Raw genomic sequence first — 26,039 nt, forward strand, 5'->3', positions numbered from 1 at the left:
ATATGTCTGGAAATCAGGAAAGAATATGTACACGTGTACACGTGTAACTTAGATATCGTGGTTGTGCTTGGTCACAGTGGTGCCTTGTGATGGCAGAGCTCCCAAAATCCATGACCGCGCTGGTCCTATCGAAGGAGGAGGATGTCAAATTTGTGGTGCGTATATGCCCAGCACCACATTACCCCTCGTCTGTGCTCAGGGGGGAGCACTGCCTTGCCAAAGTTTGAGGGCGGGCCCACCACGCGAAGCCGCAGCTGGCACGCCAAGTCTTGTGGCGCCTCGCGGGAGAGCCTTGCCCCCCCATCGCATTCCCCACACAGGAGGTGCCCTGTCCCAGCATAGTGCACGCTGGCGATGCCATCATCAAGGTTACGGCCTGCTCCGTGTGCGGCAGTGACCTGCACCCTTACCATGGCCGAGAACGCGGCATCGCGCCAAACACGATCGTGGGGCATGAATTTGTGGGCGTCGTGGTCGCCAAGGGACCGGAGGTAGGCGGCACGCAAAGATCTCTAAAGCCTGCGGGCAGGGCGCTTGGGCCAACGCGCCTGCCACGCACGTAGCCTTGTCTCTGGCAGCACAGCACTCAGCCTTTGTCTCTGCTGTTATCGCGGGCGGCGCAGGCGCCGTGGGCATCCCCATGCGGTCAGTGAACACATGTGTGCCCCACACACACAAACCTCTGCACCTTGCAGGTCAAGGACCTGGATCTGGGGGACCGCGTGGCCTCGCCCTTCACCAGCTGCTGCGGGCAGTGCTTCTACTGCGAGCGCGGAGCCACGTGCAGGTGTGACATGTGCATCCGAAACTCGCTCGGACAGCCCTGGGGGTTGCCCACCTCATCAGCAAACAACATTTAAACCACAGCGTAGTATCAAGTGCGTGCTCAGCGGTTTGGGGGTTTGGCGGGCGCCCATTATGGCACGACCACCTGAATCGTTGGTTGGCGGAGAGCAGGCAATGAGCGATGCAGGCTCGGACAGGGACGCACTTGCAGATTTACCTCTGTCCTCGCTGCCCGTCAAACGCCTCCGCATACAGGTGCGACCACACCCAGGCTCACCTCTTCGGCTGGGTGTCAGAAGGCGAGGAACAGGTGTGCAGGTCTGCTGCTGCCTGCTGGATATGCGCCATCGTTGTGGCCGCTTTGGACACCGCTCGACTCTTGCTTGTAAGCCCGGCGCCCTCACCGCTGCATCTGCCGCTGCATGTGTGCTTGCAATTATGCAGCTACCGCCAGAGCAGCGCCGCGGCCTGCAGGGCAGTCAGGCACAATACGTGCGCGTGCCGTTGGCCAGTGGCACCCTGCTGAAGGTACCGCGCGGGACGTGTCGGGGGATACTCGGTAGCCTTACATTCAGAGGCCAGAGTTGTCGGGATGGACGCCCGGAGCCGTGTTGGTACACGCAACAAGCCTTAGGCCCAACACTATCCGGCCACCTGCATGCAAGCCTGCCCTCGCTCTGGGCTTGGCTTTCATGGACATTGTATACATGGTATGTGGATACCATTACGGTGATATGTTATTGCAGGAAAGCCATACGGGTGCGTATATGTGTGTGTGGGTGTGTGTGCCCCGCTTGTTGTGCAGCTACCTGATGACGTGTCGGACGAGGCTGGGCTGCTGCTTGGAGACATCCTGTCCACCGCCTTCTTCTGTGCGGAGCGCGGCGAGGTGCGGAGCTTTTCGGGGGTAACAAGGATAACAAATGTTGGCATCTGGGATGGAGGTTCCGTCTCACAGTCCGCGTGCCGCGCGTGTTGGCGGCACGTCCCGGTGAGGAAGGTTGCAGTTGCGACCACGTGGCTGCCTGGTACCGACACTGCAGTTGTGCAACTGCACACCATGTAAATGGTCACGTGCGCAGGTGGGCGACGGCGCGACGGTGGCGGTGCTGGGCTGCGGACCCGTGGGGCTGTTGGCGGTCATGGCGGCCAAGCACCTGGGGGCTAGCCAGGTAGGTGTGCATCGCCTAGGGCATAGGCCTGCTGCCGCACCCACGATGCTCAGCACCTGCGCACTACTGTGCTCAAGGAAACATTCTTGCCGTACACTGTTGAGGGCATGGCTACCCGCATGTGGGCGCAGATATTCGCTGTTGATGCTGTGCCGGAGCGCCTGGCGGTGGCGGCGGAGCTTGGCGCGCAGCCGCTGCTGCTAGGGAGCACACGACCTGCCCACGCCAGTGGTGAGGCTGATGAGGAGAGGGAGGCCAAGAGGCAAAAGGCGGAGGCAGGGGAGTCAGCAGCGGCGGAGACGCCCAGCATGAGCAGCGGTGAGTGCGTGGCTGATTAACCTGCGCAGTGTGGCCCCAGCAGGGGCACGTGCACTACAGTCAAGTGATCAGACGGCTGCAGTTTACACCACCGTATGTCAGTTGGGCCTCAGCAGCACTGGATGGCCTCTGTGTGCTTGCACACGCGGATTGTCCCCGGTTGTAACGGCCCATGTGTTCGTTCCTTCCTGCCGGATGCATTGTTCGATCGGCACACGGTAATCATCGGGTCGTTCCGCGCACCACACGGGCGGGGTGCGTGCACAGTGCCAAATGCCAGCCCCTTCCCCCTTGTGCTTTTTTTCCAACACAGGCGGGGCGGACGAGGTGGTGGCGGCGGTGAAGGCGGCGACAGAAGGGCGCGGCGTGGACACAGTGCTGGAGGCGGTGGGCTCCAACAGCGCGCTGCGCCTGGGCTATGACCTGGTGCGCCCCATGGGCACCATCAGCAGCGTCGGCGTCAACACCAGCGCCGAGTTCCCCTTCTCACCGGTGCGTGCAGTTGCAATGTTGCATGGCAGTAGGTAGTGCTTGCTGCAGCCATGCCTGCATATCCGCGTGTTTCGCCCCGCTTAGCGTGTCCGCCTGGCGCCAAATGCCGCAAGAACGTGCGCCTGCCCGACCCCTTCCAAAAGGTCGATGCCTACAACCGGAACATCACGTTCCGGTCCGGCCGCTGCCCGGCGCGGGCTTACATGACTAAGCTCATGGGCCTGGTGCGGGAGCCCCCGGCAGCGGCAGCAGCTGGGGCCGCACCCACCGCCGCCGCCGGCAAGAGCGCGCTGCCGTGGCGCCGCATCTTCACGCACCGCATGCCGCTGAGCCAGGGCCCGCAGGCGTACGACATGTTTGCACGGCGCGCGGACGGCGTCATTAAGATCGTGCTAGACCCCTGGGCGTGAGGGAGTAAGCAAGCAGCTGCGTGTCGCAGGCGCTTGCCTACAGCGAGGGATGTGTGCTTGGCTCAGCGCATTGCTCACCCACTCACCCGAGGCCGTGCCCGAGGCGCTGAACTGTTTGAATGGAGCCCACTAGCCCCGGGGAGCATGCATGCGTGCGGTATAGTGGATGCGCTGATTAAAGGAGTAGCATGTCAATGCGGCAATCAGCAGGCGTTCGCGGTCGGCCGGACCATGTGCGTCTACCATGTGCCGTGTTGCCATGTGATGTTGCGATTGCATTGAGAGGCGTGCTAGCCGCTCTTGTGTTGATAGTCCGCTCTTCATTTCAAAGCCACGCCTTCACAGGCCTTTCGCCGTGTGACTGTGCGCATGGGGGATGTGCAGTGTGTGTTACCCCCAGGGCTCGCGTCTCATATTACACATGCAAGTACTGCTTGCAGCCTGGGACGAGCAAATGCCCGTTGTGACTCCTGTGTCACGTGTCAACCGTTCTCCCCTTCCAACTTGACTACTACACGTCAAAAGATGCAGCTTCGCCCACGGCCGGTGCAAGCGCGCGTTATTTATATTACACACCTTCACATATGCTACATTTGCGACCTAGGCGATCAACAAATAGCAAGGGCATGCGGCCCCAGTAATCTGTTCACTCCTTACCCTAAAACACACAACCAACTCGTTAACCTTGCTCCGTCCCCAGTCGTGTCATACCCAGTCCTGCGTCTCAACACACATCAGTGAGGGGCCTCAACACACGGGAATACCAGTGCGCAACCGTGGTGCGCAACCCTTGGATGCACCCTTGGCACCGCCCTCCACGTACCAAGACCGTCATCACGTCACTTAGCATAATTACCTGTCCGGGTTGTCAGCAAAAGTCTATGATGCGTTGCCCATCCCCGGTTGTGACGCAACGGTATGCATCATACTTGCACGTCATGGGCTGTCAAGATATAATCCAGCCACCCAGCATGTTTCTCGAGTATGCCCTCGGCTTCACCCTGAAGGTAGCTCCTTCGATGCGATGTTCGGGTGCCTTTATTTGGAAGTGTCCTCCACGCTCTATGCCTGGGTCTCCTGCTCCGCCGCCAGGGTAGGCAGGGGCTTGAACAGCATGTTACCCTGTGCGTGGCAGTGCCAGCAATGCACGGGCGCGTGAGCGTCAGCTGCTGTGTACGATGTGGACAGACAGCCACCGACGCCGTTGGAGTCCTGCTCCACTTCATGAATGCACGCAGGATACGTACAACATGACTACGGTACCCACCATGACGCAGAACATGACGAAGACACGAATAGGCCATTTCTCCCAGCACTCCTATCTACACATGTAGGACAGCAAAGCAATGCAGTATTCTCACTTCCTCACCTTGTATCCGTGGTGCTTCCCCTGAGCGTCACGTCCAGAAACCGTGCGGCCTGACGTCGTGCGGCCTGAACCGGTCCGGGACATGGTCTTGGCTTGCAGCACCTGCGCTTAACAGCGGGCGTACAGCCGTTACTGGCCTGCTGTCATACTGCATGCAAAGGCGGTGCGTCAAGGCCAGGCTAGGAATGCGCGCGGGAGAGGGAAGACCGTCCACCCCCGTCCGTGCCGGTGACGCGCGCGGGACCAGCGAACTGCCTAGGTGTTGACGAAACTCGCCAGACCTAAGCTGCCTTTAAAGACTCTAGGCGGTATGCTCCTCGTCGCAGCGTAGCCAAGCCCTATACCGCTCTGCATTATCATTTGGCTGGTCTGCGCGACGCTGTCTTGACAACCCATCCGCAACGCTGACGGGGTGCAGGCAACTTCTGCCCCTGCTGCACACCTCGACTTACAGCAAGCAGCGAAGAAATTGCCAAATATTCTGCCCTCCCGCAACGCTGGCGCTGGGCATACGCAGCGAGCCCGAAACACTGTGCCGCTTCTAGGTTCAGGTCCCACCCACCCACCCCTCAGCGTGGCCTGGCGGCACTGGTGCAGGTCGACAATTCCAAATACCAGCCAAAACCTGGCCTGCTTCACCCGTAGTGTTCAACGCCAGCAATTACTGCCCTAACTCACCGCCTGGGGGTTTGGCGGGCTGGCCGGGCGCTTGGTGTAGGTGTACCTGTAAGCAAAGACGAGGATAAGCGCTGGGCCGCTAGAGACGAGCCAAGTCCCGCATTCGCAGGTGCTCGAGTTGGGGCAACTCGGCACGCCTTGCGTCCCCGCAGCTTACGTTGGGTTGAGCGCCGCTTGAAAGCGCTTCATTGCCATCACAATGTGACCGATAACCTTGAAGCTAGGCTTCGAATCACGCTTCTTGGAGTCTTCTGTGTGCTCCATCTCGCTCGGTAAAGCTGCAACTCGTGGAATTTATGCAACGTGTGTAGGTGGGCTTGGTATTTGGTCTGAGTTCACGCAGGCTCAATTGAAAGGTGACGGGGCTGCAATTTTACTAAACATGACCGCGAGGCCTGCAATCCGGCTGGAATCTTTAATGAAGGTGCACGCCAGCGCGAAACCTCCCCGAAATGCGCATTTGCTATGGCTGTAAATTATGCTCAAAGCGCCGGTCAGGTTTGCGATGTGTTCACAGCGATGTGTCAAGGGTGAGCGTTCACAGGCCAGCCGCTAGGGCTGTGTCGTAGCCCCCAGGTTGAAGCGTGCCAAGTTACGGCTACCTTCCCACACCTTGATGATGAGCCGGGTACCACTTGGGCTGTCGCTATTTCTTTTGCGCGGGACCGGGTGCATATGACGTCCCCTGCATCAGCAGCCGTGCGCGTCTCCTCCGGCGCCTCGCTGCCGTTGCCACCGCCGGGCCGCCGCGGCGCCACCGGCTTTGCGGTGGGTCAATCCGTTTTGCTGAGCACCAAGAACATTGCTTTGAAGACACCAGGTGTGAAAAAGCTATTACCCGGCGCACCGGAGCCGAAGGCGCCGCCGCCGCCGCCACCGGCTTCCGCGGCGGCGGCTACGTCAGCGGCCGCGTCTTCTCCGGCGCCTCGCTGCCGTTGCCACCGTGCGCCACTGCTGCCGCCGCCATCGCTGCCACCCGCGCCCCAGTCCGTGAACTCACCGCTTCTGGTGCCGCAGCGGCTGCCGGAAGCAGGCCCCAGCCGGTTTCGCTCCGACTCCTGCTCCTGCTGGGCCGCCGCCGCACGCGCCGCCGACTCTCCCGCATCAAATCGCAAGGTATAGCAGACTTCTGGTCTAGGTTACAACCGTATGTGTATCTTGGTGCAAAACCGAGGGGGTGGGACCGAGTCTCGCCAAGCCACCCTTGGATTGAGCGAAGAGCAGATGGAAGTATGAAGCTGAACAGACCACGAATTGTCATAATGGAAGAGGAGGTGGAGTGATGGCACCTAGTAACATGTTCAGTATGGCGGGAGGAGCGTCTTATGGGAGCAAGCCTACTACAGCTAGAGTAGGCCGTTGCAGGCGGCACGCCCCTGGGGTCCAGAGCAGGGTGTTCGTTCTCCACGTCACTGGCTCGTGAACTGCGTCAGCAGGTCCCTCTTGTAACCAATGCAATCTCTCCCGCCGCCGACACCGGCATCACCGTGCCCGCCGCCAGGACCAACTCCTCGACGTCGCTGCCGATGGGGCAGCCATCTATGGCTGTGTTTATGGCGGCGGCGGCGCTGCTGGTGCGGTCGGCGTGGCGGGCGGAGCAGAGCTCCTGCTAGGCAGCTGGCGGCTGGATGAGGCGGATGAGGGCTCGGAACTCGGAAGCACACCGGCTGCCTGCACGAACGGCGTCCGAAATGCGCATTACTCATAACCATACGTACTCGAAATGCCATTTGCCGGTCAAGTTTGCTATGCGTAAATGGTGACGCAGCATTCCGAACACGGTGCGGCCACAAAGGTGTCGTGGATAGCTGTCATTGCAGAGTCTCCGCCTTCCCATTCCCTACACTGTGCCGGGTACCCGTGCCGCCGTGCGGTGTCTCACTACTTCTCTTGCGCGATGCTGGATGCAGAATTGCACCTGACGTCCTCTTGCCGAGAACTCCGTGCGAGCTGGCGCGAGCACTCCTGCTTAAGCTAGGTGCCGCCAGGTGCCGCCAGCCGCCAGCCCACGAGTGCACCGACCGGCCGACATGACTGCCAGCGCCGCTGGCGCTGGGGCAACGGCCGGCCGATGTCTGGCTGCTAAGCCGTGGATCCGTCAGGTTCTGGGTCCGTGACAGGTTCAGCCTCGTGCGTACCGGTACGCATCTTTTACCAGGGGTAACCCACGGGGGTAACCCCTGTCTTGTACTTGCCTTGTTGCATCGCCGGGCTGTTGCGTCCGGCATTCTGGTATCTGGTGCTGTGGGCAATAAACCTCCTCGAAGTTCTGCGTAAATAAGCCCTTCGGCTCCTATCTATCCACGGAACTCCCTTAGCAAGTTAGACTTTTTACCGGCAATGAATGCTACAGGTGGCGCCGTGTACATGCACATACAGTACGAACCTCCATGCGGCTGTACGAAACGCCGTTTCAGCGGGGCCTTCGCAGCTCCTGACGCTGTACACCCCTGCTGTACACCCCATCCCCTGACCCATAACTTACTGCACACAGTGGGCTTAGCACAGGCCAAGCACCGGTTGCAGCGTCCCTTGATCGCAAGCTTTCCGTAAGCCTACGTTCTGATATACGTGACTACACCTCCCCATTCCTGCCATATACACCGAGGTGCTGACTAAAGCAAGACAACTTCACATAGGCCCGCCACGCACGGGCCACACATGCCCGCACGATGGCATCTGTAGCTTCCGCCGACGCCGCGTCAGTGCACAAACAATCCACAACTCATCGGACAATTTCCTATTGCTACGTTCACTGCAGCTGGCTGCAGGCAATAAGCATGCACAGCTGACATGCCGGGGCCCTCATAACACCGCATACGTGGTCACCTGAATTACCACGCAGGGGTTGGGGCAGGCAACGTGCATGGGTACCCTTACTGTATAGTCATAGCATTGCCGGGCTCAAGATGGTAGCTGGCTACCGTATTGTGGGAAGCCTTTTGCACGAAGATTATGACTGGCTAGCCCAACTTCGCTTGCTATATCACCCCAGCCCACTACTCAACGAGGGTTGCTCAGCAACGCAGTCCGGCGCCCACACCCAACTCTGACCAGTAGCTGGTTGATGCGGCACAGCACGGCTTGCACCTGCTCCAGGTAGCTTGACTGCCTTCGTGAAGTAAGCGCCATAGGGTACATAGAGTGCCCCTTGCATATTAACAGCGCTCTGCACCACCTCCCCTCCACCCATACACCAGGCGTACCGTCACCCAAGACAGCACCGGAAGCACAGTCATCGCTCACGGCTACGCTCGCGCCAACACTTGGTAAACATAATATATTGTACAAGCGCCACGCCCAGCGCACGCAGAGCCACTAGGACTGCCGTGACGTCTGCTGCGGACCAACACCAGGAGCGCGCGGCGGCCTGCCGGGTGACGCCAGCCGCTCGGCGGCCGGGGCCGCCACCTGGCCACCCGCCACCGGCCCGCGCGGCGTCCGAAGCCTGCTGCGCCCTCCTGCTGCCGCAGCTCCTGCACCTGTTGCTGCCGCCGCCGCGGCGCCTCCAGCTGCCTTGGCCACCGTCGGCGTTGCCGCCGACATGGCCGAGTACACGGTGTCTACCGAGGCGCCCGACGCGCCCGCCACCGACTCCGATGCCGCCATGTCCTCCTCCGCATCCGTCAGCGAATCGGAGATGGAGCCCTCAGGCACAAGCACGCTCTCCTCCTGCCCCGGCACGCTGCCCAAACCGCCCGCCTTCGTTGCGCCGCCGTACTTCTGGAAGCTGGACAAGGCGGCGCCGCCGCCCGCCGCGGCGGCGCTGTAACGGCGCGAGCCGTTGCCACCGCCGGGCCGCCGCGGCGCCACAGGCACCGGAGCCGAAGGCGCCGCCGCCGCCGCCACCGGCTTCCGCGGCGGCGGCTGCGTCAGCGGCCGCGTCTTCTCCGGCGCCTCGCTGCCGTCGCTAACGTTGCCACTGCTGCCGCCGCCATCGCTGCCGCCCGCGCCCCAGTCCGTGAACTCACCACTTCTGGTGCCGTAGCGGCTGCCGCAAGCAGGCCCCAGCCAGTTTCGCTCCGACTCCTGCTCCTGTTGGGCCGCCGCTGCGAGCGCCGCCCGCACTGCCGACTCGTCCGCTGCCGACACCGGCATCACCGCGCCCGCCGCCAGGACCACCTCCTCGACGTCGCTGCCGATGGGGCAGCCGTCTATGGCTGCGTTGATGGCGGCGGCAGCACTGCTGGTGCGGTCAGCGTGGAGGGCGGAGCAGAGCTCCTGCTGCTTGGCGCCCACCGGGCTGGGGCAGCTGGGCAGCTGGCGGATGGCCTGGTTCCACTTTAGCTTGCTGGTAATGCCCTCGTACCTGCACGGCGAAGCAGGGTGGATGAGAAGTTGCAAACGCGTCCTAAATGCATCACAAACGAGCGCTGGGGCCATCCAGCAAACACATGTGTCGTAGGGGTAAGACGTGCTATGAAAATGTTACAAGTCATACCTACACACGCATACAAGGACCTTAAGCCCCGACTATTGTGCCAGTTTGTTACGCTCAGCAACCATGTCAAACACCGCGTGCCTTTGGATCCCAGACCGGTGTCACAGCCATGTGGGGTGTCACCCAACGCAGGCTGTGAGCCCTGGCAGTGCCGCGAACGCACCAGTCCGTGTCCATGCGACCCAGGCTGATGACGGGCAGCGGGCACAGCGAGGTGGTGAAGAAGATGGAGGTGCCGCGCCGCACACGCATGGTGCGCTTGCCGTCGAACGAGGCGCGCGCGTGGGAGCGCACGCAAGTGGGCAGGTGCACGCAGATGGACGAGCTCTCCGGGATGACAACCGGCCTGTGTGCAGGGGGGTTACACTCATGACTAGTAAAGGAAGTGGTAGACGGTAGACCAGGGGGGCGGGCGTGGCGTGGGGCATGGCGGCCGCAGGAGCGCGTGGTTGAGGAGCGAGTGGCACCTGGTGCGCTGGTGTTATGTGGTACGGTACACAGCAACCTACAGCCCAGCCACTTGCCTGAGTACCAGGAGCTAGCTACAAACCCGAGGCACTGAGCAAAGCTGAACAGTCGAGCACTGGTGATCGGCGCTCACCGGAATGACAGCGACAGCGGCGCGATGGGCGTCAGCACGGTGCAGGGCACACTCGGTGCAACCACGGGGCCGCCGGCTGCAGCGTCAGAGGAACAGGCATCCAGACTATTTATGCAACTTCCGTCAGAGAAACATGCATCCAGAAATACTTATGCAACTCCACAAGCGCGCGCGAACTGTACCGGGAACTACTGAAGCCTCTCTGATGCACTCGAAAGGTGCCACGTACCCGACATGCTGTAGGCGGTAGAGCCAGAGGGCGTGGAGATGATGAGCCCGTCCGCCTCCACGTTGGTCACGTAGGAGCCGTCGATGAAGATCTGGCGCGGGTTGGCGGGTTGGAAGGCGTTGGTCAGAAGGCGGTCGCATGGGCAGGCCGCGCGACGAGGGGAGCGGAGATAGCTCGGATGTGAGAAGAGTGACAGGAAATCGTTGTGCTTCTGACCACTCACCTCCAGCAGCACGGCGCCGGGGAAAGCACCACGGTCTAGCACGCACCTGGGGACACGAGCAGACCTTTTGTAAGAGCACATAAGATGACGTGTGTACCGGAAATGCAGCCGCCGATGCCCACTCCTATCGCCACTGTGCGGCGGCTCATCCACCGTCGCGCGCATCCAGGTCACACCCGCCGTAAACAGCAGCCCAGGCATTTGCCAACCCTAACCCACCCCTCCCCCTCGTCCCTTCCTGTCTTCATCCCTTCTTCCTCTCCTTCCTCGCGCCCCCTCCCTGCGCCCTGCTCCTCGCCACACACCGCTACACCCCTGCCTAGCTCTCACTCGTTGAGCACGTGGTGCACCTCCACCAGTTGCCCCTCGTGCACCACCTCGCAGCGCTTGCGGGTGCGCAGCGTGCAGAACAGCGGCTGGCTGGCGGTGTCCAGCACGCGCTCCAGCGTGGGCGCAAAGTGCGCGGCGTCGAAGGGCGTGAGGAAGCCCAGGCTGCCCATGGCGAAGCACAGCACCGGCGGCAGAGGCTGGTCCTGCGGGCAGGTGGGGCGGCGCGGGAGGGCGGCAGGAAAGCGGCGGGTAAGCCGGCGTGTGCGCATGCCACCGTGACAGGTCCAGACCTGTCCCCGCGGCATCGTCACTGCCGAGCTGTCATCCAGCCGCCGCCCAGCCTTTCCCGCGCCGCCTCCATGCCTCCCCGCCATCTGCCTCTTCCGCAAGCAAGATACCCTTCCCGCCCACCCCGGCCCACCTCCTCAAACAGCGACGCCATGTACAGCACGGTGCCGTCGCCGCCCAGTGTGATGCAGAAGTCTATCTCCTCCTGGTTGTAGCGGGGGTCGAACACGCTGAACTCCTGCATGGGTAGCGCGTGGAGTCCAACAGTCGGCGCAGGAATCGGGACAGGGAGCCGCGGCGAGGCATGGCGGTTCTAGTGGAGTGGAGCATGACGGCGCGAAAGGTGGGGTGGTCCGCTCGCACCCGCACACAGTTATTAACAGGACCCAAGAAGCGTACAGCAGGCCACCTGCCAGCAGTGAGCGGCTGCGGTCATGTTTGTTTCCCACCGCCTCAGCGAAGCAGCCCGGCGCCCCGGCGGCTTGCTGTGCACCAGACGCCGTCCCTGCCGGCCCCGCCGCGCCGCACCTTGAACTCCGTGGCCCACACCACCCGCTCCACGAACACCTGAATGCCCCGAGCGGTCAGCCAGTCGCCAATCGCCTTGAGCTTGGCGGCGGCCGCCGGGTTCTTTGGCTTCTTGACGATCAGCACCTTGCTGGGTGAGCCCGGCTGCCACTGCGGATTTTGTAAGAGGAGAGCGGTTGCAGCTGGGCTCAGCGGTGCTGCTTGAGGGTGTGAGAGGGCGGGTTGGTGTGGCGCTGAAAGGGCTGGCTGGGGCAGGTGTTGCGGCGCTGCTAGGGGCTGCCAGGCAGGCCTGACGTCAGGCGGTAGGCCTGTAGTGCTTGGGCATAGCTAACAACATTGCGTGTCGTCGCTCATACTACTAGAGAGGTCAGTGCAAGGCTGATATGGCGCGCCGGCCACGAGAAACCTGGCCCGCTGCGTGTCGCAGTATACTGGTGCTTGAGCACGTGATGTGTCGTGCACGTGGTTCGGTGGGCTTTACACCGCACCCATTCACCTGCAAGAGTGCACGCCGCCGAAGCCGGAGCGCAGCGCTGTAGTTCGGGGTCAGGGGCAGCGGGATAGTGGGTTAAGTCGGGTGAGGGGTTGGTAATGTGCAGGCGTTCTTGCCTGTCCGTCAAGTTGATGGATGCGCCGCGGATGATGCCCGCCTCGAAGCCGTCCGTCTCTGCATGAGACATGCTAGCAGCTGACGGCCTCGATGTTGAGGACAATGGGCGCCTGCTGCTCGCCGGCGTCAACGCCAGCGCGCTGCCTGTCGCGGCGACTGCTGGGGAAGGTAAATGGCCGGCCAGCACGCGAGTCCGGCGCGCAACATCCAATACCGGTCCCAGTCCTGCCATGTGGCTGCTTTTGTGCAATAGTGCGGACGACATGCGGAGGCAACGCACAAGCATCCAATTCTCTAGCCTACAAATAGCATCAAAACTTGCTCTCGTTCACTCTTGCAATCAAATTTGATTCTTTTGCTAATATTGTGTCAAAATTGAGTGTTGTGGTGCACGAAGCAGGTCAATTGTGTCAGCTGAATTGGTCCCGGCAGGTCCCGATGCAGCGAAAGGAGCATAACTTTCTTGGCTCCGGTGCCCCAGCGCGTTGTACGTGTATCAGTTACATAAACTATAACAACTTGTCGCTAGCCCACACGTAGTTATGCGCAGAACTAGTCCCCTGAATTCGGGTTGTCCACCACGGTCAGGCCACTCGGTATCGGCGCGCTAAGAAGGCATTGCAGTCACCTTTCAGCTTGCTGCTTCGGGAGCAAGTGTGCCGGAGGCGGTCACAAACCCAACGTGCTCTCACGCTTGCGCCCACACCCCAGACCGCACTCTTGAACTTGCGGCGCAAGCGCCAGAGTCACGTTGCTCAGGTCCTAGGTTGCTTTGGATCTCCATCTGGGCGCACGTGACGGGCCCCAGGCAGAATGGCGCCTGCCGGTTCGGCGGCGGGTGGCGAGCTTAAGCAGCGCAAGGCTCCGCGCATACCTGTGGGCCTGGCATTGAAGGAGCACAAGGAGAGCAAGGAGCTGTACTGGGCAGTGGTGGCCATGCAGGCGATGCCCAGGTGTCAGGGTTGGGGGCCAGACGGGGGCAAGGTTGGTGGGGTTGGCTACTACCGTTGCGACGCCACTGCCGTAGTTGCCACACAAGCCTCAATAGCCGCTTAACTTGCTTCCCAATTATACCATCGGCGCTACTTGTCTTAGGCCCCCACCCAGTCCTCCCTGGTCTTTTGCCGCCTGTGTGACCTGTGTACCGCAGTGGGGGTATCTCCATCCTTTTCCCCTACTCCGAGGTCTGGCAAAAGCCAAGAAAGGGCTCGGTTGCGTTCACCTTCGTGGACGAGCTCAAGGTGGGGCAGCTCATGGCGACAACCTTCGGGGATCGGGGTGTTGGGGAATGAAGAAGGCTGTGTGGGTGTGTAGCTTTCCTGAGCCAAAAGCTATGGAGCTCCACTGACATGCTGCCCTATAAACAGTTCGCTGGTGCCGCACTGGGCGCTCGCTCTCCACGCGCAGGCACATGCGCCAGACCTGGGGAACTTCACGGTGCACGTGACGAAGGAGTGGATGGAGGCGTGCTTCGTGGACCCCGGCTGGGAGGCGCTGGTGGAGTCGCCCGTGCGCGTGCTGGGAGCAACTGTCGGGTGAGTAGGTGGGGCAAGTGTGGGGACAATGGGCGCGGGGGCCGATCCACTAGTGAGCCGACAAGCATGTCGTCCGAAATTTGCATGTCATACCGCGACTGACAGTTGGACCCGGTCGCACTCGACAGGATAATGACCGGGTTGCTTCCTCCGGAGGGCGTGCCGCTGAACCTGGGCGGCAAGGGGCGGCGCAGCCCGCCGCGGAGCAAGGCCGCAGCGGCGCTGACGGGCGCCGGGCCAGAGGGGTTAAGCACCATGGGTCTGCTGCGGCAGGTGCTGCCGATGATGATGCTGAACGCGGCGATCGTGGCCGGGGTATGGTTGCTGGCAAAATGGGTGGAGAGGCGGATGGAGGCCGAGCGTGGGAGAGCGTAGTTCGGGGCGGGCGTCCTGCAGAGAATCGAGACGGCTCGCGGCGCGGGGGCGGTCTTTGCGGGGGCGTTTGGCATGGATTTGGGGAATTGGGTTTTAGTCGGCCATGGTGTATGTGCATGGTGGAGTAGGGGGCGCTGCGGGACCTGGGGGTTACTGGGCGCGCCAAACGAGGCAGCGTTTGGGGTGCAGCGTTGACCAGCGTGGTGCACGAAGCAGGTCATGCGCATGGGCCGCGACTGAAGCTCATTAACTACCGCGGCCTCGGCCTCTGTAATTCTCCTTAGTCGACGCCCCTAACAGCCGCAGTCCTTACAGTCGGTGTTGGACTTGGGGTACAACATGTCTTCGCTAGACGAGCCTGAGTTTATGCCGGGGCCTATCGACCCAGGCCTGGCGCAGCGCAGGTGAGTTGGGCTTCGTGTGCGGACCTCGCAGCAGCCATGAATCGCCTAGCAACTCTTACTTGCTTGCCGACCAACCCCCACGGCTGCGTCACAGGGCTGACCAGGCTACCGCCAAGTTCCTACCCGAGCTGCTCAACAGCCGCGAGTTTCGCGAGCGCTACGAGATCCGCCGCAGGCCTTTAGGTTAGTAAGAAGAGCAAGCTGCGCGCGTTAAACAGCAGGGGCTCGTGTTAAGAAGGAGCGGCTTCAAGCTCTTCCCAAACTCCCCCGACTTTTTTTCCCGCGCCCCGCTGGCCGTGCTCCCATCTCCTGCGCCGCAGCCTGCGCGCGCTTTACGTCCGGTCTGCTCTGGGCTCTTGCCGGCGCGGCGGTGATGCTTCTTGCGCTGCTGGCGTTCCCGCAGCTGCTGCTCCTGCTGGGCGGCGATGTGGGTCGGGCGCTGTCGACCCGCAGCAGCAGCGGCGCGCCTGCCGTGGCGTGGCCCGCCGCATCCCAGCAACTGTCGCAGCAGCACCTTCCCAACCCGCACCCGTACCAGAACCCTTCGCCCCGTTCTGCTGGCCAGCACGCGGTGGGTGACCGGGTTGCTGCAGTGCCCACAGCTGCCGGTGCAACTGACGCAGCTCCTGCTGCAATCCCCATGCTGGATGCCGCCCCCGGTGTTCTTGGTGCTGGCGTCCAGCAGCCCACTGGTGTCGATGGCTCCGACGTCGAGAGCGCAAAGGATAGGCCGCCTGCTCCGGCCGCGCCAGCCGCTCGGAGGCCACCTGCTGCTGCGCCTCCGCTGCTGGGTGCCAAGACCCCACCGGCACCGCCGACATCCCCTCCGGCCGCGGCTGCTGCCGCTCCGCTAAGCACCAGCAGGTCAGCTGCAGCGCGCCGTCTGCCGTCCGACCATGAGCCGCTCCGGCGGGTGGTGCAGCTGCAGCCTTCCGACCCGGTGGGTTGGGTGTGTCGTGCATGCGCGGCTGCAGTACTTGTACCCTGGCCTGGCAACGCAATGACGCTGCGGGTTGTGCACCTCCGTTGTGCTGAACGCACTGTTTGTGATCACCTGTACTTGACAGTCGCCTGACAGCCACAAGGCACCGCCGCCACCTACACCCAAGCTGCCGCTGCCGCTGCCATCCCCACCCACTTCATCCCCGGTGTCTACTGCATCCCTCTGCCTGCGATTCCGCTGCTGGCAGTGGCAGCCGCCGCTACAGGGGCAGGGGCAGGGGCAGGCGCATGCGCCTGGGACTGCAGGCATTGCAGCCACAGCGGCCTCCGTCCATCTTTGGCCTGACGCCACCCAGTTGGTGCTAGTTGCCCTGATGAAGTCGGTGAGCCCACGGGTGCATGGCTTAGAGCAACTAATGGCATGGCAGGAGACGCTGATGCGCATTGCAATCGGTGTCCAAAGCCTTCATCCGGCGGCTGTCGATCCGGGTGAACCATGTTCCCGCGCCTGCCTGCTGTCACTATCTTACAGGTTCTGCTGGTGCTGGTGCTGGCGTTGCTGGCTGCTGTCGCCGTGTGGCTAACCGCCCCGCTTTCTGGAGCGCTGCCAGCGGCGGCGGGCACTTCTGGCAGCGCCGTCGAGGCCAACCCAGATAAGAGCAAGACCCCCTCTACGGACACACCCGCCACCCCACCTCCTAGCACCGATGCCAGCACCAGCGCAGTGACCGAGACGTCTGCGGTCATGGCTGCCCCGCTGGCCCAGCCGCTGCCCAGATCCGACAGCCATTCCGGCCTCAACTCCGCTGCACGACCCCAGCAGCTGCACCAGGTCGGCAGGTGCTCGCCCGTCACGCACTCACCCATGGAGTCGACCGCAGCCAGCGGTGGCACCTGGAGCTCACGCAGCGGAGGTGCAGGCGAGGACGGCGAAGATCGCGCGCAGCCGTACACCGCAGCAGCGACCAGAGGGGGCCAGTCCGCAGCCATGGTCAAGGCGCCGGCAGAGGAGGCTGGTGAGCAGGCGTCGGACACCACGCCAGCCACGAAGTGGACTCAGTTTGAGACTCCAAGCCGCGCGCCGTCGTTCCGCGACCAGCTGCCGTCGCTGCCTGAGGCGTTTGCGGTATGCAGTCTGACTGCTTGTGTGGAGCCCCAGTCAGCGATGCTTCAGCCCCAGACGGCTCTGCCGCAGCTCCAGGCCAGCGATCGCCAGACCGCTCCACAGGGGCAGGAGCTGTCCACCCCATCTGCTGGCGCGGCCACTTCTGGCAGCGCCGCGACCAGCACCAGCACCGGCAGCCGCAGCCGCCTGCCTTCGGTGCTGCGGCCGCTGGTGGACTACGGCATGACGTCAGTCTCCCAGCCGCCTGCCGCCGGTGGCACAGGTGCAGCCTGTGCTGCGGCCACCCCAGGCGCTGTGAGCGACGGGGCGTCACCTCCACTGGACGCGACCTCAACAGCCGCGCCGTGGCCCTTCGTGTACCCTGACTCGGTGGAGCGGGCCCGCCTCACCGCCACCCCGACCGCCTCCACCACGTCCACCAGCGGAAGTGAGGGCGTGCGCGCCGCGGCAGCAGCTGCGGCTGCGGCGGCTCTGACACCTGCCGTGTGGTCTGGCACGGCCGCACTGGCAGGACCTGCTGGCGGCGCTGACGATTCCGACCATCCCATCTTTGACCTCTCCCGCTATGACTCAAACGGCGACGAACTGCCACTCCTGCCGCCGTCACCTTCAGCCGCCGTCGCGTCGCCGTCACAGCCAACAGCAGCTGCGCCGCAGCCTCGTATGCCGGGCCCCAGCAGGCTGCCGCGGCTGTCAGTGCTGCCCGATCCTAATTCCAAGGAGTCCATGGCCCACGGCGACGGCGCGAGCGCGGCGGCCGACGGCGGTGCAGGCCGGCCTCCGCCCCACCACCGCTGGCGCCTGGCCAAGAAGGCCGTGTCCCTGAAGCTGCATGCCGCCCGCCGCACCGCCACTGACACCTCAGCCCATCGCGACAGCCACAACGCCGACTCCGTCAGCGGTGGCAGTGGCTCTGGTGGCAGTGGCGGCGGGCTTGCGAGTGGTGCCGCCGTCAATGCGGCTCTGCAGGCGGCGGCTGACGCAGCTGACCAGACTGCAGAGACTCCACGTCTGGCTCCCGCTGCTGAGCAGCAGCTGCAGCTGCAGCGCGGGCCTTCGCTGACGCTGCAGCTGTCGGAGGCAGTGGAGATGGAGACACCTGTTTGGCCGCCGCTGTATGGTAGGCAGGCGCGCGGCGCTGGCGCTGTGGCGGCAGCCGCTGACCCTGCTGAGGGTGAGGGTGGCGGCGCCTGCGGAGATGGCGAGGGTGGTGATGACGTGGAGTCCCGCGGCCACTTCGCCGCAGAGGCCCTCACCCTGGCTGACTGCCTGAGTGCGGCCCGCGGCAGCCGCGGCGGCTGTGCCACGCCGGCCGCAGCCGCCGCCGCTTCTGCTGCTGCAGTAGCAACTGCAGCAGGAGGCGAGACGGGTACCCTGGGCGCCTGGTCTTTCTTTGGGCAGCCAGCCGACCTTTGCAACGACCGGGCCGCGCCAGGTGAGATTTAGCGTGCTTCCAGGATTGTTGTTAGTCCACGCCGGGTGACGTTTTGGCTATGCACTGATGGACCCACATGGCTGACATACCAGTGCTCTGCCTCCGCAGGTTTCCTGCCTCGCCACGTGCCTGGCCCCTTCGCCACTGCAGCCCACTCGCCCAGCATTTCTTCAGTGCTGCCGGCTGCGCTTCACCGCGCGCCCGAGCTGGACCGTGGGCACGCGGCCGCAGCGGCTGCGGCGGTGGCCACGCTGCAGTCACTCAAGCACTCCGCGCGGCGCCTGGTGGAGGCGACACGTGCCGGTAGCTATTGGCGGCCGCAGGACGGGCCCGAGTCAGCAGGGGGCGCCGACGCTGACCGGGAGCTGCGCATGGCGCAGGTAGGGTTCGGGGCGGCAGGGTTACTGGCTGGGTGCTGTCGCGATACGGAATGTGCTCGTGCTGGCCATGTGCGCCTTCCTTTGCCGGCTTGCCTGATTGCCTGTGATCTGGATGTGATGAGCGCCTCTGCCCCCGTCCAAACTCCCGCCCTGCAGACCGAGCTGCATGCCGCTGCCTCACAGCTGAAGCAGCTGCGGCTCTCTGCCCCCAGCGGCTCTGCGCCGCCAGCAGCGGCACCTGCCCGCAAGGCCCTGGCCTTTACGCCGGCTGCGACTCCGTTCGCCGCCGCTGCCGCGGCCGCCGCCAAGATGCCGCGCCGCCCGCTCGCTGACATCTCAGCTGGCGCTGGCAGCACCCCCGCTGGAGCGCCTGGCTGGGGTGAAAGTCGCAGCAGTGACAGCTGGGCCAGCATCGGCAGTCGCGTGGTGCCGCATGGGGAGCGTGAGACTGCAGCAGGCGATGGCGATGGCAGCGGCGCGGAAAGCGCCAGCGACAGCTTCCTTGTCACTCCGGCGCCGCGTGCGCCGCCGGTGGCCCCGCTGCCCATCCGGCGCAGCAAGATTCCCCTGCTGACCCCGGCGTCAGAGTCAGCTGGCGCCGCTGCCACGTCAACAGCGGCGGCCTCAATGCCGCAGCTGCACCTGGGCACTGCAGCTGTGGACGACAGCACAGTAGCGACTCCCGGGGCTGCTTGGGTGCACGCTGCCGGTACCCCCAGCGCCAGTGTCGATAGCACAGGAGGGCTGTCATCCATCCTTCCGGAGGTGGCGGCAGCGGCGGCAGCCAAGGCGATGCAGCCGGGGCGCAAACGCCTGACAGACCTGGTGTCTCCTGGTGACAGCGCCGCAACTGGCGAGGGAGGGCGTGTGCGCTCTGGGCTGCCGCGCTTGGTGCCCTGGCCGGTGCTCACAGCAACTGGGTCGCAGCAGGGCAGGCCGCCGGCACCAGCCCCAACGCCAGGCAGCGGCAGAACGGCAGCACCCGCTATCCTGTTTGCTAGCAGCAGCTTGACAAGCAGCGCCGAGCAGGTGCAGGGCGCTACCAGCAGCGATGACGGCGGCAGCAGCACCCGCAGCAGTAGCGACGGCGGCATAAGCGCAGCTGACCCAAACAAGAAGAACTGCGAGCCGCCGGCACACGAGTCACCCCGGCGCCGCTCCAGCTCCTCCCCTGCGTCCTCCTCGCCTGCCTCCTTCCACCTGGCGGGCCACGAGCTGCCCTCGGACGCCGAGGTGCAGGCCTTCCTGGCCGCCACTGCCCTCAGCCAGTCCCCGGCAGACGCTGCAGCGGCTGCCTCGTCGCCGCCGCTGAGCCCGCTGGAGAGCCTGCTGCGCGTGCTGCCCGCTGCGGTGGAGGTGCTGGTGGTGCAGTTGTGCGCTTTGGCGGACCTGGCGGCAGAGCGACAGCGCGAGGTGCTGGCGTGGCACGCGACTGCGGCCGCTCAGGCTATGCTGATGCGTGAGGCCGACTACGACGTGCATGCGGCTGAAGCCGCTGCCGTGACCAAGGCCGCTGGGGAAATTGTCCCGCCGCCGCCGAACAGCAATGGGAGGGCATCCTTTGAGCAGGAGATGGCAGGCGGCGCCGCGCAGGCCGCGAGCCCTGCTGTCGTGCGTGGCCCTGTGCTGCAGGGCGCTAAGCAGGCAGCACCCAGCGCTGCTGCCGCTGATGGGCCCAACCCGGAGCATGAACCTTCATCGCTTTCACGCACAACCCCGCTGTCGGAGGCTGCGGCCGCGCGTGATATGACGCCAGGCGCAGTGCTGGGCCACTCGCCCGCCACGCGCTGCAACTCAGATGAGGGCCGTGCACTGATGGCGCTGATCGGCCGCATGGTGGATGAGCTGGAGCAGGAGCAAGGTCCGCCTGTGGCGCCAGCACTGGGGCTGGACATGGGCACCGTTGACCTGCAGGGACCAGCTGAGAGCAGCCAGGGCCGTGTGGTGCCGGTGGAGCCCACGTCGTCACCGGCACCGCAACAGCAGCTGGGGGAAGTGGAGCGCCCGCTGTTTGAGATTCCCCTGGACGGGGCCGAGCAGGCCCAAGCCGCGGCTGCTTCTGGCAGCAACGACCTGTCGCGCAGCCTGGCAGTGCCGCTGGAAGCCCCGCCCGCTAATGCGGACGCGAGCATGATGGCGGCGCGGGCAGGAAGCTCTGATGATTCGGTGGCACAGGGCGTCGACAGCAACGGGAGCGAGGCGCCGGCTATAGCCGAGAGCGAGGAGGGCGATGCGGAGTACGTGGTGGTGTACGGCCTGGTCGAGAGCATGCGCACGCCTCGTGCCAGGTGAGACAACTTGTGTGTGTTTGGGTCATGGGACCTTATGTGAGCTTGCCGTGCGCTGGTGTGCGCAACGTGGGGGTACAGGTAAGGGACGTAAGCGGACGTAAGAGACACACAGCAGCCGGGCATGATGGCGGCATGCCTAACCCGGCTGCTGTACATCCCAGCCATAGAGTGTTGTCGCCGGAAGGAATGCGGTGGTAGGGTAAATGTCACGCCTCATTCACGATTTGCACAGGGGCAGCGGGTCACGCGCGTCCTCCATGGCGACCACGCCAGTGCTAGCTGGCGAGTACAATGACGGCGCCACATCCGCCAGCGTGTCGGCGACTGGGCCGGCCGCAGCCATGGCTTCACACGGCGCAACTGTGCGTGTCGCGCCACAGCACGGCAGCGGTGCCGTCTGCAGCCCTGGTGCCGCAGAGGCGCCTGCGGCCGCGGCGCATGAGTCCTGGGCGCCGAGCTGGAGTCCATGGCCGCCTGTAGAGCCGTAGAGGCATCAGCGCTGCCTCCTGGTGCCGAGCTCGGCGTGGATGTGCCAGCCACTGCAGTAGCCGAGGTGGGACGTGCGGAGGCCGACAGCGTGCTGGCGAGCGGAAGCACGGCGGAAGAGGAGGCGTGTGAGGGCAGGTTGCGTATACATTTGCAGCGCGGCCTTGTACATGCGAGTGGGGTTTCCAGAGGTCCGTGTGTGGATTGGCCCGTTCAAGACGTGGCTCAGTACCATGAGCGGCACTGTGACGGTATGATGATGCGGCACACGGTGCAGAAAGTTGGCTGTCCTGCTTGCTGCACTCCTGCGCCCATGGCTCCCACACGGTGCGGTGTATGCGCAGGATTGCGCGCATAGATATCGCTGTGTACATGAGAGTACAGTCAGCTGAAAGTGAAGCTATGTGCGTGAGACCAATCGTTCAGGGCCGCTTCGCCATCTAGGGTGGCTGTCGTGTCGAAGTCGGACGGGGCAGCGTTCGAGGTTAACTCGCGCGTCACGCATCGTATGGCGCATGGGTTTCTTATATAAGGAGAAGACATGCACTATGCAGGAAATAACTCAAATGCCCGGCAACCTGGAACTAAGCAGAACCCGCCAAAACCGTTTGCGTCTGCAGCACATCGACCGTAATAAGGGCGGGACCTCTGACCGGTAAAATCGAATCATCAATCATTGATGACCGCTACTGCAAAGCAATCTCTGCTCGTAAAGCTTGCCGGCAGGTAGGCAGTCTACGGACAATTGACCGCCAGTCTGCCACTGACAACCCCGGCTGTCCATCGCTTTTGTCCCATTTTGATATATAATCTGAATTCATGCAATTCCTATAAGCGCAATGAAGAGCGCTACTGGTGACTATGTCGTACATGTCCCCATTCGCTATGGTGTGCCAATAGTTCATCGACTTCGCAGACAGCTTCTGAGAAGTATTTTGAAAAGCTGACCTAGCTACAATCACCATAGCTAGTTGCACACTTAGAACTTGTAACATTAGCGAACGGCGTAGAGCGAACCATCACTTCACCATAGCAACCGCGGTCACATAACGGCGTCCCGAACACACATACACTACCAATACCTTATTATCATTCTTGCTTAAAGCGGCCGACTAAGGCGCAGCCTCTGAAACAGAGGCGAGCGGCGACGATGCAGCGTCGCGAGGCGCGCGTGGGCGCGCTGTGGATTTTAGCAGTCGTGCTTCTTTTAGCGGCAGGAGCTGAAGCCCAGCGGAAACGACCTCCGCCGGCGCCTCCCGCCCCTAAAGGCGCCAAGCAGAACCGTAAGAGGCCACCGCCTCCTCTTGCCCAGCAGAGCGAGGATAGCCCCCCGCCTGCCTCTCCCTCGCCGCCGCGGCCTCCAACTGCACCCTTCACCCAGCCCAACTTCCTGGTGAGGCAAACACTGACCCCTGCGGCGCCCAGCCCCTTCCAGGCACCCGTGCGGTACCCTGCTTTGCCCTGCGCCGGTGACCACGCGGTGACCCCTGCTACCCCGCACCGTCCCCCAAACCGCGCAAAACCGCGTGACCCACATGCGGGATGGCCCCTGCAGCCTCGCAACGACCCACCTCGTCACAGTCCGAGCCCTTGTGAACCGCTCCGCAGGTCCTTCTGGTCGATGACCAGGACTACCTACTCAACAGCACCGACCGCAAGTACATGCCCAAGCTGCACAAATACATCGGCGACCAGGGCCTCCACCTCAACAACTTCATCGTCACCTCGTCCCTGTGCTGCCCCTCGCGCGTCAGCCTGCTCACCGGCCGCCTCACGCACAACCACAACGTCACCTCGAACCAGGCGCCGCAGGGCGGGTGGAAGAAGTTCCAGAGCCTCAACCTTGACAAGAACTGGCTGCCGCTCAAGCTCAAGCCCCTGGGCTACAACACCTACTTCACTGGAAAGTTCATCAACCTGTTCGATGTGGTAAGCAGCAGCAACGGGTGGGAGGCTGTGGGCTAGGTTGCTCAGCGTGAATGTTGTGGTGCGGAGAGGAAAATTGGGGCGGCGGGCACGCAGCAAGCTAGCTAGCGACCCTCGCCCATGATCTGAGCATGTTCCCAACTTGCCTCTCTCTTCCCTTCCCCTGCAGCCTGTCGGTGACACCAAGAACTGCCCCAAGGGCTGGGACATGTTTGACCCGCTAACCGACAAGACCGTGTACGACTACATTAACTACGACTTCACGCCGCAGTGCGCGCGCACCGACAGCTTCACCAACGCCTACCAGACCGACACCGTCTCACAGCGTGCTAGCAACTACATCGAGTGAGTGGCGCAGACTGGCTCTGGCGGGGATGCGGGATTGCGCATTGTGTTTGGTAACTCCATCAGTACGCACTGGCTCCTGCGGGGATGTGGGATTGCGGGTTGTGTTTGGTAACTCCATCAGTACGCACTGGCTCCTGCGGGGATGTGGGATTGCGGGTTGTGTTTGGTAACTCCATCAGCACGCGCTCCCCGTCCTGACGTTTCCCTGCCTGCCTTTCCATCCCCTGCTCCGCAGTGACGCCGTGAGCAAGGGCAAGCCCTTCTACCTGCAGGTCAACCCCGCCGCCTGCCATACCGCCTGCCCCAAGGGCGCGGAGGAGGGCGGCTCATGCGTGCCGCCCGTGCCCAGCCCCAAGTACGACGGCGTGTGGTCGGGGCTGAAGGTGCCCCGCCTTGCCAACTTCGACGTGCCGCTCCCCAACGCATTGGGCATTGGCAACGACGTCAAGGGCGTGGACAAGCACTACCAGCGCCGCGTGGAGACGATGATGTCGGTGGACGACATGATTGAGTCGCTGGTCACCAAGCTGGAGACCCTGGGCGTGCTGGACAACACGTGAGTCCTTGACAGCGGAAGGGGCGGGGGGCGGGCAGGGCCGAAACCTGGCGTTTGGGAGGTGTAATGTCAGGTGTAATCGGCTGTTGGTCCTAGCGTCACCAGCGCAACGCAGCGGCAGGGTCGCACCGGGTGGCACGAACATCCCAATCTGCAAAGTGCATGTCTTGACACGCTGCCTCCTCTCCTACGCAGCTACGTGATCTACATGTCGGACAACGGCTACCACCTGGGCAACCACGGCCTGGCCAAGGGCAAGACGCTGCCGTACGAGGAGGACATCCGCGTGCCCTTCTACATGCGCGGCCCCGGCATCCCCGCCGGTGTCGTCTCCCCCTACATGGCGACCACTGTGGACGTGACCTCGACGCTGGTGCAGCTGGGTGGCGGCTTGCCGCAGACTGAGGACATGGACGGCGTGCCGCTGCCGCTGGACCGCATTGTGCCCGGCGGCGCCGCGTACGCGGGCAACCGTGGTCGCAATTCCTGGCCGGCATTCCCCAGCTCGCCTGCCGGCGAGCTGCGCACCATGCTGCCGGTGGAGATGTGGATCAACTCGCTGGCTAGGGACCTGGACAAGAAGTCGTACCGCAGCGTGCGCATCTGCACTAACTACACGCTCACCAACGACGGCCGGACAGAGACGTGCTGGAAGTACACGATTTGGTGCGTGTGGCCGACCACCACCAACTACAAGGAGCTGTTTGACCTGGGCGCCGACCCTGTGGAGATCAACAACATCATGCCCAACCTCGCCTCCAACCCCAATCTGGGCCGCCTGGTGAACCGGCTGGACGCGATGCTGCAAGCCACCGGCTACTGCGCCGGCAGCTCATGCCGCAACCCCTGGAGCAAGCTGCACCCCGAGGGCGGCGTTGACACGTTGGAGGAGGCGATGAATGTGGCGTTTGACGAAAAGTATGCGGCCTACACAAAGTTTGCGTGGCGCTCATGCACGCAGTACCTTGACCCGGTCAACAATGAGATTGGCGATAAGTCACTCGGGTCAACCAGCCGCTGGACCCCCACCGCCTCTGGGTAAGGGTTCTAGGCTGCTATACAGCGGGCCTGAGGACACGGGCCGGGAATCCGGTCCCCGACCCAATTAGGAAACGAATGAATCGTTTGATAATCATTGGTGGCTTGCGGTAGCTTGGAAACAGCATGGTATTGTGTTGGGATTGATTTCGGGTGCTGTGCGTTGTGTGTGAGCGTGCGGCTGGGAATGTGGCTGGCCCGATTAGGAAGGAACAGGCATACAGATAGGAGGAGGGGCATAAGCACAGTGATTAGCATGCAGTGTAGCGTGCTCCCTTCCCGGCCAGGGGTGCCCCTGTTCCTGGCTCAGCATGGACGAGCTTTACGCGGACCAAGCATGCGCGCGAGCGGAAGAGTATGCATCAATGCCAACTGCGGGTGTTTGGAGCAGGTGGTAGGAGCGGGCACCCCTTGCAAGGGGCATCCAGAGTTCAAGAAGATTCCCCTTATGACGAATTCACATGTAGTGAGGAAAACAGAAGACTGGGGACCTTCACCATGTTAGTGCCGCCGTACCGCGCTAAAAGAGCTGCGCAGACGGTCTGTCCTTGCCAATGATAGACCTTGACCTGACAATGGCCGATGCCAACGAACACGTGTTGATGTTGTGACTACCTGTTGACTTGGCTTTGCGAGAGTTGTGACACTGCACTGAGTGCAAACGGCTGGCGACAAGCCATATGACCACACTGCGGACGGGGCGTGCCTCTGCACCCGGACTA

At 63.2% G+C, this 26,039-nt stretch overlaps 6 protein-coding genes across 6 annotated transcripts; 5 read left to right on the top strand and 1 right to left on the bottom strand.

The window, feature by feature from the left end:
• Window positions 1-27: 27 nt before the first annotated feature.
• CHLRE_10g431550v5 (uncharacterized protein) lies at window positions 28-3,574 on the top strand. The gene is made up of 10 exons (XM_001702624.3): window positions 28-155; window positions 321-491; window positions 696-787; window positions 1,042-1,096; window positions 1,231-1,314; window positions 1,592-1,675; window positions 1,869-1,958; window positions 2,090-2,276; window positions 2,590-2,768; window positions 2,912-3,574. Exons 1-10 carry the CDS (start codon window positions 111-113, stop codon window positions 3,176-3,178), a joined length of 1,254 nt encoding a protein of 417 aa, XP_001702676.1. The 5' UTR covers window positions 28-110; the 3' UTR covers window positions 3,179-3,574.
• A 2,148-nt stretch (window positions 3,575-5,722) lies between these two features.
• Window positions 5,723-6,686, top strand: CHLRE_10g431602v5 (uncharacterized protein). The gene is made up of 2 exons (XM_043066653.1): window positions 5,723-5,993; window positions 6,213-6,686. The coding sequence occupies exons 1-2, from the start codon at window positions 5,901-5,903 to the stop codon at window positions 6,345-6,347; spliced, it is 228 nt and encodes a 75-aa protein (XP_042920050.1). The 5' UTR covers window positions 5,723-5,900; the 3' UTR covers window positions 6,348-6,686.
• An 854-nt stretch (window positions 6,687-7,540) lies between these two features.
• On the bottom strand, window positions 7,541-12,846 carry CHLRE_10g431650v5 (uncharacterized protein). The gene is made up of 10 exons (XM_043066654.1): window positions 12,475-12,846; window positions 12,362-12,398; window positions 11,866-12,015; window positions 11,471-11,575; window positions 11,050-11,252; window positions 10,720-10,765; window positions 10,497-10,587; window positions 10,268-10,343; window positions 9,830-10,012; window positions 7,541-9,534 (listed from the first exon to the last, which is right to left on the bottom strand). Exons 1-10 carry the CDS (start codon window positions 12,543-12,545, stop codon window positions 8,544-8,546), a joined length of 1,953 nt encoding a protein of 650 aa, XP_042920051.1. The 5' UTR covers window positions 12,546-12,846; the 3' UTR covers window positions 7,541-8,543.
• Window positions 12,847-12,966: 120 nt separating this feature from the next.
• CHLRE_10g431700v5 (uncharacterized protein) lies at window positions 12,967-14,671 on the top strand. Its single transcript, XM_043066655.1, has 4 exons — window positions 12,967-13,428; window positions 13,626-13,716; window positions 13,883-14,010; window positions 14,139-14,671. The coding sequence occupies exons 1-4, from the start codon at window positions 13,289-13,291 to the stop codon at window positions 14,383-14,385; spliced, it is 606 nt and encodes a 201-aa protein (XP_042920052.1). The 5' UTR covers window positions 12,967-13,288; the 3' UTR covers window positions 14,386-14,671.
• A 55-nt stretch (window positions 14,672-14,726) lies between these two features.
• CHLRE_10g431750v5 (uncharacterized protein) lies at window positions 14,727-21,988 on the top strand. The gene is made up of 8 exons (XM_043066656.1): window positions 14,727-14,789; window positions 14,884-14,972; window positions 15,110-15,729; window positions 15,857-16,114; window positions 16,264-18,292; window positions 18,401-18,672; window positions 18,829-20,960; window positions 21,196-21,988. Exons 1-8 carry the CDS (start codon window positions 14,752-14,754, stop codon window positions 21,449-21,451), a joined length of 5,694 nt encoding a protein of 1,897 aa, XP_042920053.1. The 5' UTR covers window positions 14,727-14,751; the 3' UTR covers window positions 21,452-21,988.
• Window positions 21,989-22,276: 288 nt separating this feature from the next.
• CHLRE_10g431800v5 (uncharacterized protein) lies at window positions 22,277-26,038 on the top strand. The gene is made up of 5 exons (XM_001702622.2): window positions 22,277-22,842; window positions 23,058-23,378; window positions 23,545-23,720; window positions 23,959-24,279; window positions 24,475-26,038. Exons 1-5 carry the CDS (start codon window positions 22,600-22,602, stop codon window positions 25,319-25,321), a joined length of 1,908 nt encoding a protein of 635 aa, XP_001702674.1. The 5' UTR covers window positions 22,277-22,599; the 3' UTR covers window positions 25,322-26,038.
• The last annotated feature ends 1 nt before the right edge of the window (window position 26,039 follows it).

Source organism: Chlamydomonas reinhardtii, chromosome 10, assembly GCF_000002595.2.
Source record: "Chlamydomonas reinhardtii strain CC-503 cw92 mt+ chromosome 10, whole genome shotgun sequence".
In the NCBI taxonomy this organism is placed as follows: domain Eukaryota; kingdom Viridiplantae; phylum Chlorophyta; class Chlorophyceae; order Chlamydomonadales; family Chlamydomonadaceae; genus Chlamydomonas; species Chlamydomonas reinhardtii.